We start from the raw sequence: 13,023 nt of genomic DNA on the forward strand, positions 1-13,023 counted from the left end.
GGAATTGCATAAGAAAATGCTAGTTAGCCTAATCATAAGCCTTGAGGAAATCTAATTTAAGTAGAAAACCAAATTTCAAATTAACCAACAGGGAGTGGATATTCTCATGCACAATCAAGAGGAAATTTAAGATTTGGTGTCCAAGGACAAACCCATTCTGCTTAACAAAAACCCAAGCATGAAGGATCAACTTCAGATAGAGAACAAGGATTTTAGAGAAAAATTTGTAGATGGAATTACATAAGCTAGTTAGGAAAAATTCTCGAAAAGTGTTTGCCCCAAACTTCTTAGGGATGAGGACAATAAAATTAACATTCAGTTCTTTCAGCAAACTCCTGGATGCTAAGAATTCCCTGGTAGCCAAAATAACATCCTTGGCCACGATGTCCCAATAAGATTGAAAGAAGAATATGGGGAATCCAGTAGGATCTGAAACATTATTTCCCTCAAAAGAGAAAACTGCAAAACAAACCTCATCCTTTGAAGGGATATTGGCAAGAGCAAGATTCATTTCCTTAGTCACAAGATGTGGACTAACCCTACGAAACTCCAATTGATCATCAACATCCAGATGTTGATCATTGGAAAGGAGAAAGGAACAAAAATTTGAAGTTGCAACCATAATGTCTTCATCTTTGTCCAAACTACTTCCATTGTAGGAGATCGAATGGATCTTATTAGAAGTGTGGGTCATGAGGTCGGGTAAGTGGAAAAACTTGGTATTTTGATCACCTATTTGAAGCCAAATGGCCCTCGATATTTGTTTCCAAAATTCCTCCTCCTTAGCAATACATCATGATGTTTTGACAGAATAGAGATTTCCTGATCAACAAGATAAAGGGAGGCACCTTGCATTTGGATCTGAGCTTGAATATCATCCAACTCACTATTTAACTAACTCTTTATATTAAAGATCTGACTTAAAGAGGCATTCTTCCATTTTAAAACATTGGCTTTAGCCAAGGCAAGCTTCTTCACAACCTGATACATAGTTGTACCATTGATATCAATATTCAACTAGTCTATAATTCTATTCTCAAGCTCAAGGTTAAGATTCCACATCTTCTCAAATCTGGAAGGGAACTTCTTTCTCTATCTCCCAACATCAGCCAAGACAAAAATAGGGAAATTATCAGAATCGATACAAAAAGAACAAAAAGATTGCAAGAATAGGAAACCAACCAGTCAGGGGAAATCAAGGTTCTATCCAATTTGACCAGAATAAGGTCATCACCATAACACCTATTAGACCAAGTAAAAGAGGTCCCTTGCAAATCCAAATCTACCAGACAATGAGAGTTAATGAGCAAGAGACAATCCTGAGCACTATGTTCAACAATTGGAGCCCCCCATTTTTTCTCATTGCAACGCCGAGGAGTTTTGAACTCCCCCATCACCAGTCATTTGATCTATTGCATAGTAGAATGAAAACCACAAAGGGAAGTCCACAAGGATTTTCTGGCCATTTTTTTACTTGGGACCAAAAAAATTGAAATAATCCAAGAAGTGTCATCTCTCAAATGATCGTTGACGCAGTCAAAGGATCCAGGGAAATAAGTTCCCCAAAACATGCCGCCAAGCCACAAAATATTTCTTATCCCAAAGTTCAAGGGGAGCTCTGAAAGTCTAACCAAGACGGGCCACATCGCATAAACAGTCCTTATGGTTAAAACTCGGTTCCCAATGATTAAGAGCCAACGAAAAATGACCCAACATCGAATTTTGAATACCAGTCGATGACCCCTCCATGGAACATTGTTTAATTGAGTATATGTTATTTTAATTAACGATCGTACATTATTTCTCATTTGAACATTTATTTAGCTAGAAGAAATTCAACAATATCTGCTCGTATTTGAAGTATATTGTTTAAACGAATTCAACAAACCGACTTAATTAGATACAACAAATTAATCGAATTTTGATATTCAGATATTATCGACTCTTTAACCACAAACACCAGAAAGTTGAGATATTTACAAGGCACTCTCTAATAGAAAGAAAAGTTTCTAAACTTATCCAAAATTGGTGGATGGAAAGACGGCTGAAATGCATAATCAGTAAGATCAGCGAACATGTCGATAAATGCAATAAATGTACAATAAATGTACTAGCTTATTCAGAATCCCTAGTGTATTTTGCATTTACATATATCTATAAATGCAATAAATGTCTTAACTCATTCAGGAATCTCTAGTGTGTTTCAGGAATCTTTAGTGCGTGTACTATATAGAGAGAATAAATGCTGAATAACTTAGAGATGTTTTAATACTTCTTTTCAAAGTCTAATATCAGACATGATCCTCTATATAAGTCAAGTTTGAGTACAGAGCAAAAACTAAGACAAAGATTTGGTTATAGAAGAATCCTGCAATGGCAGTCCACAAAAAAGCTGTAGCACTTCTTCTTGTTCTTACATGCATGTTCGGTTGTTTTGCTCGTCCGTTACAACCCTCCATTCTCTCTCCAATTGCAAAGAGTCACAATGGAGGAGGGAGAGTACACATAGCAGTTCAGCCAGATGATGTTGTGGACATTAAGGGTCCTCATAAGGTAATATTAATTACACTGATAACAATTTTATTATTGATAGCAGGCAATGCATCAAAATATTAGCAAGTACCCTTGTATATAACAGTATTTGCTAATTTTATTAGGTTCGGCTATGTTAGATGCATCAGCAGGGTTCAAATAACACATTTTAAGTTTTGATATGTTTAGCTGTTTATAGGAAATCACACTAGATTAGTTTAGGGTTTGCATTGGTTTTTGTTTGGGCAAGGTAAATGTTTAGACAAGGTAAAGGTTTGGACAAGGTTAAGCAGCACATTCTAAGTTATGATTTGTTTAGGTGACTCATCAGAAATCACATTAGCCTAGCTTAGGGTTTACATTGGTTTTGGCATATTCTAAGATTGATTTGTTTAGGTGACTTGTCAGAAATCACATTAGCGTAGCTTAAAATTTACAATTTACATTTGTTTTGGCATATTCTAAGTTTTGATTTGTTTAAGTTGCTCATTTGATTTGTTTAGGTTGCTCATCCAAAACCACACTAGTTTGGCTTAGGGTTTGCATTGGTTTCAATTGGGGCAAGTTTAAACAACACATTCTATATTTTGATTTGTTTGAATGACTCCTCCAAAATCACACAAACTTAGGTTAGGGTTTGCATTAGTTACTATCTGGGCAAGATTAAACATACATTCTATATTTCGATTCGTTTAGGTGGCTCATCCAAAACCACACAAACTTAGCTTAAGATTTGCAGTGGTTTTGATCTAAACAAGATTAAAATGCACTCTAAAATTTTATTTGTTTACTGACTCATGAAAAATCACACTACCTTAAGTTACAATTTATATTTGTTTATGTTTGAGAAAAGTTAAAAGACATATTCTAAATTTTGATTTGTTTTGATGAACTCATCTCTAATATAATTTCAGATAAACTACCTAAACAAATCAAAACTTATAATATCATGTAACGAACTCTCCTTTACATCCATCGTGATGATTTCCTTTGATGTTTAATTTGATAATGGGTCCAACCTGAATTGAACCAATGATGTCGCAGAAGATAGATATGGAGATAGATGATGTTACGAAGACCTCCACCAAGATGAAATTCAGTACCAGGTTAAATGTCGTTCAGTCTGGGCGTTCCACTATTCAGACCCCAACTGCTACCGATAGTGTTTCAGGTGAAGATGAGGAAAGTGGAAGTTTCAAGACGAATTCTGTTTCTAAGCAGTCAGAAGTGAAGATCAATGATGTGGGGAGTTTCACCGACTCAGTATTCGGCGGCATGTTGCCCAAGGGACCCAGTATTCTGCGGCATGTTCCCACTGGGCCTAACTGCCCTGATCCTGATCTCTGTCACGGTCAGTAAGATCAGCGAACATGTCCATAAACGCAATAAATGTCTGAACTTATTCAGGAATCTCTATCGTGTAATATAAATGCAATAAATGTCTGAAGATAATCAGGAATCTCTAGTGTGTTATATATATAGAAAGAGAATAAGTGCTGATTCATTACTGCGCATATATCGATAGAAACAATGGTTAGCAGTAACCTTTGTGAAAACTATTTCCGTTAATCAATTATGGGTTTCGCCACACTTCAGATCATTGTCAATTTCCATTGTTTTCTACGATTAAGAATGATGCATTTAGTGTATATTCATTGTTTGTTATGGGGAAATAGCTCTTCAAATGGACATAGAAATGTCACCCTACCTTTTACCAAACGTCTCACATTAGAGCTAACAACTGGAAGGATGAAAACTATGTTGGAAGAAGACTTGGCCTTTTGTTGTCCAACGTGTAACATTTACAATTCCCTCAACGTTTTCATTCAAATGACTGCCTTCCGCTATAATTTTGGATTATTACCATATCATTTCTATACAAGACAATTCATTCTTTAGTATCAATATAGTTAAGTAGATGTTAGAATCTTTGGTTTTAAATGGAAGGTTATAATCATATGAATTAGCATATTTTTTTAATTTTTGCTGTCAGTGGCTGCTCAACTTTTTAAAGAAATATTTGTGGTGCTGGTGGCCCCATGAGTATTAATTTTTCTGTTTATTTTTAAAGAAATTTTTTAAATTGGTATAATAATATTAGTAATAATTTGTGCACAAGAAAAAATAGAAATAAAATGTTAAAAAAAAGGGGGAAACAAATTTGTGGAGCCACGTGGCATTTTTGGCAATATGTAGTTGTTGCTTATTTCCAGCCCCCCTTACTTCATGTTCCCATGCCGCTGCTTAACTCTATTTCCTACTTAAATTTAAGGCTGGAACAAAAATGTCACATGGCTCCACAATTTTCTTTCCCTCAGTTTTTAAGATTTTATTTCTTTTTTTTTTTCAATTTTAAGTGCACAAATTAGTATTAATGCTATTAATACAAATTTAAGATGTTTTGCTTAACAAGAAGCAAAAATAAGCTAAGCAACCGCATGGGAACATTCCCTTATTTTCCCCAGCTTATTTTCAATTCCTAAATAATGGCTACTCCACTTAAATAGCAGAAGATTCTAAATTATCCTTGCATGGGAACATGAGGTTAGTAGTAGTGCTGGAAGATCTTTCTGTAAAAGTCATTTAGGAAATGCACTTTCAAGGGTTTGAATGGTTATTTTATCACACACCTCATCAATTATGATCAACCAACTAACCTACTATCTTATGGTTAAAAGATTTTTATGTTTCTTGTTTAGTAAATTTTGTATAAAACAAGATAGGGGAAGAGCACCAATAGATAACATAGTTCCAATAACCATCACCTTATTGTCATGTTGACCCCCCAATAGCCATCATAGTGAAAACACCATTAATAAATTTGTTTTGTACCAATTGCCGATCACTTTTTGTAATTTTTTGTTCATAATTGGCCCATTTGTGCACCACTATTGGAACATTTTTGCACCACTATTGGGACATTTGTCAACAAGTACTAGCAATTTTGAGTTGATGGTTAATAGAACATCTATAGTTAGGTATCAAGCGACACTTTGAAATTTGTACTTTTTGACCTTTGTTCGCATAACTGATTCCACAGTGTACATCATTACTACCCAGAAGCCAGATCAATAGCTATAAACAGTTAACTCGCATATGAAGACAACTAAACAAAATTAATCAAAATCCGATCTACTGTTTAGGATCTGTGGGTGCACAAAGTTAGCTATGACGGCTACTGGTGCTCTTCCCCTATCGTGTATGAAGAAAAACGTTTAAAATTTAATTAATTTTATGTTTTCAAAATTATATCTCATCCTCCTAAATATAGATTATATTATTTGTGTGATATTATACAAATTCATTGAACATTAAAATATTTTTCAAAGAAATAAATTAAACAAAATAATAAATCATCATTGTGACAAATGAATTACAATGTATCACAAAGAGTTTACACTATGTTAGGCTACAACCATTTGATTGCAACCATTATCTACCTTCATAAATTTCTTTGAAATGATTGTAAAGAATGTTTAAATAGAATCTCTTATTCATTGGAATGATTTATTTCTATTGTAAGTGGTGCAAATCTTGGCGCCAAGTGAAACATATAATTAACACTACATGAAGGAATCTTCTTGCATGAATATAATGACGATGATGGATCATTAAATGTTGATGCAATTCATATTGTCATCTCTCCTAGGTCTACTAAGTATGGAAATGTGTTTCTTTGTTGCCACATATTTTTTATATTAGCTTAGATTGGAAATACAATTTTTGGGGTGATCAAAGTATCCAAGAAATTAGATGAACATTATAGGTTTAATGTGAAACATATGTTCCCACTTACCAAGTGAAATATGTCATTGCAATGAAACAAGGTAGGATCTATGATGGCTAAATGATAACTACAATGTTATTGAAAACTTACCAAAAAGCAAAAAAGGTAGAATAAAATGGTTTGGCTTAAAGAATATTGTCCTTGGGCAAAAGCACAAACCCGTGTCACCCTTTGGGCTAACTGGGCACAGTCTAGCCAGATGATTTCCATGGCATGTGGCACTTGTTAGCATAGGCATGGTGCCTAAATGGCACCAATAGTTTGCCCAAATATAAACATAGTTCGGCCAAACTATCCTTAGTGTTAGGTGATGTGGCAACAAAATGACCATTTTGTCTACATTTCTAAAACTTTTCATTTCTACTTTGTTTTTTATTAGGCAAAAAAAAATTTCAAAAATTAAAAAATACCCTTTTGCTAGCTAAAAGTGAGGAATCTCAACATATATTTTTTTTAATATTTTGATTAATTTTAATATTTTTTATTTTTTAAACATTGCAAGTAGGTTTTCAAATTTCAAAAAGAGGCTGATTTGAAATTAAAAAATAAATTTAATGATATTAAAAAAATATTTATCACTAGATGAGAGAATCTTCTCCAAAAGGGTATATTATTTTTTCTACTAATGAAAAATTTAGTAAACAAAAGGTGATGTCGAATAAAAACTACCAAATTCAGCTATATTGGACATCAAAATATTATTATGAAAAAATTACACATAAAAATTTAATTTTTTTCAGCACTGCATATACATGTCCTCTATTTGGAAAAAGAATTTTTTTTTAAAAAAGTTAGTTTTTGGTGATGCTAACTAGAACCCCTGATTTTTAGTAGTAACAAATCTTTTTGAATATATAAAAAAAAAATGTCATTTTTTTTTAAAAACATTTAGAAAATAACATAAATAAATTTCATTAATACTTTTATATGTGATTAGTTTACATCATTTTGAAATTCATTTTAGAAATATCACTTTTATGTGGTCGAAGTTAAACAGTCTTAGTTCTATTGGTCACTTCCTTTATAAAAGGGTGACACAACATTGTGCTTTTACCCCCGTGCACCCTAGAATGCTCTTGCATCATAAATTAGAGTAATCTAAAAATTGAGGCCAACAATTTCTGGTGGGTAGAGTAAAACAAAGAGAGTCTACCTTAATATAATAACCACCTTGGTTGCTACTACTTTTTCTTATATCAATATATCTAAAGTAATGCCTTAATAAGGAAATTATAAACTTCTATCTACCTTAAAAGTGTGTATAACATAAAATACTAGACATAATCATTGCATCAATGAGAAATGCCTCACTCTTGCATACTCACACCAAATGTGGTAATATTACAAAAATTTAGTGTCATCCTTTGATATAGACATAACCTCAAAGATTCATTTACAATGATCTTTCCTACATATATCCATTCATAAGAATTAGATGCTTTATAGATAACACACAAATTCAAATATAATTACCAACTCATATTTGCATCACGTATACATACCTAGAGACCTACTTAGGCTAGGTTGCACTTGTTTCACATATACCAGATGTGTCTATCTCTTATACATTGCACAAGTGTACAAATAATTAGATCAAGCACACATCACTATACACAATGTGACCAACTAAAGTATTTTCCACATATGCATGACATGAATAATTCACAATATACTAATTTGTGGGTGCTTCATATATACACAAGGTGACTATATCATGAACTTGACATATCATGAACTTGACATACAATCAATGTTAATAATTAAAATATCACATGTTATCATGAAGATCACTTGCAAAAAAGGAAGTGGTTGTGACCTTTGCAAACAGCTTTTCCTTCATCTATTTCACAAACACATTAGCCTTTAAGTGAATCTCAACTAAATCTAAAGTGCATCGCATCCTACACCATAGGTCAATTTTTTGTAATTCACTTGCACTTATAATGACAAGAAAGAATCTCATTCTATTTATTCTTATTACTAGTGATGAAAAAGATATGACAAAATTCACACCTGAGGTTTCTCTTACACAAGTATGTAGCAAATGATTGAGGTATACATACTGATCAACCAACAATAGGAAATGGATGTGACACTATTGCAGGTATCTTCTCATTTTCTAGTTCACTAACACTTCCCATTTAATTGCATTCTATCTATGAAAAAGAATGCCAATGCATCTCATATACCACAATAAATGTCTAATAAGTTTTGTTGATTTACTACTACTTATTAAGACAATAAAACATCATGTATTGCTTGTCATAAGCATAGACAATGGTATAAAATGTAAAAGACTAGGATTATTAACAATATTCTCATTATATTGAGTCATTCAAGTTACTTAATCTTGGCATGAATTGCCTCTATAACACTATCTAGAAATATGATTCAACCTAGTATGAGATGTAAGGAAAGGTGTCACAACCTTGCTCCTATTGATAATATTTTTATAAGTGTGATTTTGAATCATAAAAATACAACCTTAATTTATAGACTATAGAGGTGATTTTGGGCAAAAATAAATGTTTTTAGCTGTTCAATATTGATGTAGTCAAGGATGGAGGGTCTAGAACGTGTTATTCAACCTTGTAGCTAAATTCAACCCAAAACAAGCAACTAAAAGAAATATGAAACTTTATTAGTCCAAATCAAAAAGAATTATACCAATAGGACTCCTCATTTGCATATTACAATAGGCCCCACTTGTTACACAAGTAGGCTCAGAGGATTCCATAAACTGATTACATACATGCATAATAGATTTTGAATCCTAATTTCCTAACTCCTAACTCCCTAACCCTCAATACATCTTTTACTAAACAAGAAAAGAATTTTTCTATAATAGCTCCATGCCTTTGAAATAATCAATGTTAGCCTCATCTAGGCCCTAAGACCAGCACCTAGTGTAATGTGCATGTCAATCCAAAGTAGACGATGAAGCACTGCAGGTTGATGTGGAGGGCTACAAATCCATCAAGGGATTGTCCTAACCCATATATATGTGTGATGAGACTTTGTGAAGACTCCACAAGATATAGAAGAGTTCCACACGCTACCTCTCATAGGTTTGAGTCCAAGCTACTTAAATGAGTGAGATTCTAGTGAAGAGGTCTTCTAAAGAACAACCCCATAATTATTGCCACCTAGATTTGTTGTACAAACATCACCAATCTATCCATTCTTCAATTCATAGGGTGAGATCAAGTGTTGCAGTACAATGAAACAAGGTTTGTCAGGATGTTCTTATATCAGACTCCCTTGGATATTTAAGAAGTGTGCCTTGAACATTTCTAGCTCAAAAAATGATCCAAATTATTCCAATTTAGCTTCCAAGGTCCATGTCATGTCCTCAATTGGCTTCCTTATTTGCTTGGACAAATAATTTATACTTTTTGTTCCAGGTGCCACCCCTAGTCTGACCATCCAAAATCTATTGTACTACTCCAATAGCTATTGTAGTCACTAATCTTGAAGAGGGGATTCTATGTTGTTTCAATCTAGCTATACTCCATGAAATTGATAGAAATATAGACTATATTTAAGATTGACAATGAGTTAATCCTCTCTGATAACTCAACCTCATAAGAAATTTTTGGAATAAAGTTTGCAAAGGATTTTAAATAATTCAAACTTCTTTATCTTCTTCTTATTGAATGTGACACCTAGAAACCTATCCTTTTAGAGATGCACCATGAATTTGTTTCTGATACTAAAATCTTAATATAATCTCTTAGCATCATTGTAGTGATGTATTTTCTATTCACAGTATGCAAATGTTTCTTGAGATTCTTCTGCATACTCTCCATGTGGCTTGTAAATTCTTTTGCCTTCACATTCCTTTTATCATCACATATAATGTCTCTGAGTTCCATAACTCTCTTAGGATACAATCTAGTAATAGTCTCAAATGGTTTCTTCCCTATACTCTGGTTTACTAAATTATTTTAGATAAATTCCACTTTTGGTAGAATTAAGTCCTAGTTATTTTCCTTGACTCTCATTAGGAATCTGAGAAAGTTTGCCTAGCTTCTTTTGGTCAGCTCTATTTGTCCATTAGTCTGGGGACAACAAGTGGAATTGAACTTTAGGACCGTGTTTAGCTTATTCTGAAATATACTCAATAAATATCTAGTAAACTTTGTATCCTAGTCTAAAACAATGCTCCAAGGTACTACCCACATTCTCACAATCTCAGAGAGGAAAATATCAACAATGTGAACTACACCATGGGTTTGATTACAAGGAATGACATAGACCATCTTAGAGAATCATTCCACTACTGGAAAAATATGGAATCATGTGCTCTTTAGGTCCTTGGTAATCCTAGAAAAAAATCCATGTTTATGTCCTCCCAAGGCCTTTCTAGAATTTCAAGAAGCTGACACAAACTAGTATTTAGACTAGTCATCGTAGCTACTTGAAAAGTCATGTATTCCTGGTAAAACTTCTAAAGATCCTTGTAGATATATGGCTTAAATGAATTCTCACTTACCAAAGCTATAATATTTTTAGTGCCAAAATATTGATTAAATTTTCTCACATTGAGCCTTTGAGAATAAATAATTGATTCCCTTTGAACAACATATTATCCTCAATGAAATAGTCTACCCACCCACTTTTGTTAGTCTCTATTGAATCTTTGGTTGTCTTCTAGGCCTCCACAAAATTAGGATCAACCTCATAGAAAATATTTATCTCATCAAATTCCATCAATACCACCCTCATTTGAATCATTAGATTCATTCTCTTACTTAGTGTATTTGTAAGTTGGGTTGACTTCTCATTGTGGTGTTTCAGGACAAACATATAATTTTACATTATTTAACCAACCATGTACGCCTCTAGTTTACTATTTCCTAACTATTTATCTACTAGAGAGATTGATGGTTAGTGTATAGCACAGGTTCATTTAGTAGAAGTTATCATCTCTATTTCTCTAGAGCTTGAATTATGGCATAAAAATCACGATCATACACTAGTATATCCATCAAGCATCATTCAACTTATTAAAATATGCAATGTTTCTGTACCTAACTTAGGATCACTGTTATTGCACTTCCAGTGGTATCAAAATCCATCCGATTTTTTTATTTTAAATCTGATAAGGCTAGTACTAGTTGATCAATCACATCCACTTGGACTATGTGGGACAAAATCTCATCTCCAACCACCTTCTTTGTCCCACATTTCTCCCATAATGATTTTTCCACATGGGAATTCCTATAAATTCATTTTCCCTCTCACTTCTTAAAATTTAGGCATCGCAATGTCATTTTGATTTCTTTTGCATACTTAGTTTTTAAGAAATCATAGTCATTTTTCAACCATTTATATCAACCATCTAAGTTCTTCATAGCTTCTTGTGCATGGTGCAACTCTAAGAGCACTAAAGTCTTAAATGCAAGATCTTTGTAGATAGGAGGTCAATGGAGTGAGATTTACTTCAAATGCATTTGTTTTGTTTACTTTTAGTTAGTATTTTATTGCATTTGAATTCCTTGGGATGGACTTCATTATTATGATATTGGATTTTAACTATTGAGTCCTTAGCTTATGGCTCGGCTTTAGGGGTTCAAGAACTAATTTTCCCTATCCTTCATCAATAGTTAGAACAATCCACTGGTTATTAACACATTATATCATTAAAAGAGTAGCATAGTGGTCTACCTCCTAATTTTCATATTCAAGATATAAATACACTTTATACCTAGGCACCCTCATATACCTATAAGAAACCAAAACATTAGATTCATTGGGAGGATATTCTAACATCATATATGTATTCTCATCTCTTTTGATGATGTGATGTCAACCCTTTCCATCCCAACATCTACCAAAACATAGCAAAACTACCTTCATGAGTGTAGCGTCCTAAAATTGTACCCTTTGCAATTTTGACTACATTTTGGGCCCTCACCTTATCGGTCTCATTCCCATGCTTGATCGGGACCTATTAATGCCTCCCCTATGCAACCAAGGTTCATGTTTGCATCTTGTAACTTTCATAGCCCCTTGTTCTTGGCCTAAATTAGTGCCTTGGTCCCCACTAGGACTAGGGTGCCATGCCTTGGTTCTCCCTAATCAGGACCTATTTTGGCCCCTAGACCCTATTTCAAATTTGATTGAGAATTAATTCCTCATGTCGGCCTATGTCAAAAAATTAAATGTTTGATGACAGACATGTATATAAGAAGGTCTTCCCTCTCATTTGGGCAAGAGGAAGCTAAATATACATTCATGAAGGCAGAATTGGATCTCAAGCACTCAAGCATCAAGCATTCAAGAATTCATCATCTAGCATCCCTCAAGGCTGCATATTATTCATCTATCCATTGGAGGAACATTAAATCATTCACTTGCAAGAATGTATGTGTGTGTTAGGTTTTTTTCATGTTCATGCCATTTCATACAACATATGTAATTACATCTAAGAAGAAAAGCATCATCATCATCATCATCTATTGCAGCTATGAAGGTATACCTTTCCATCATTTATTTCAAGCATTTGTAGTAATTCACTCAAAGTTGATTCCAAACTAGGGTTTGACTTAAAGGAAAACCACTATTCCCAACCCTCTTTCTTCTTCTTTTTGTATGTAGGAACCAGGTGCACACCTATACTTTTAGAATTAAGCTTTATTTGCAGAGACGCAAAACCCCTTGTTGACGCGCGAAAAGTTCGGAGGACAAAGATGGGGAGC

The 13,023-nt window shown here is 33.6% G+C and overlaps 1 protein-coding gene across 1 annotated transcript; it reads left to right on the top strand.

The window, feature by feature from the left end:
- The first annotated feature begins 2,390 nt into the window (after positions 1-2,390).
- Positions 2,391-3,980, top strand: LOC131857290 (uncharacterized). The gene is made up of 2 exons (XM_059209565.1): positions 2,391-2,553; positions 3,577-3,980. Exons 1-2 carry the CDS (start codon positions 2,422-2,424, stop codon positions 3,889-3,891), a joined length of 447 nt encoding a protein of 148 aa, XP_059065548.1. The 5' UTR covers positions 2,391-2,421; the 3' UTR covers positions 3,892-3,980.
- The last annotated feature ends 9,043 nt before the right edge of the window (positions 3,981-13,023 follow it).

Source organism: Cryptomeria japonica, chromosome 8, assembly GCF_030272615.1.
Source record: "Cryptomeria japonica chromosome 8, Sugi_1.0, whole genome shotgun sequence".
In the NCBI taxonomy this organism is placed as follows: domain Eukaryota; kingdom Viridiplantae; phylum Streptophyta; class Pinopsida; order Cupressales; family Cupressaceae; genus Cryptomeria; species Cryptomeria japonica.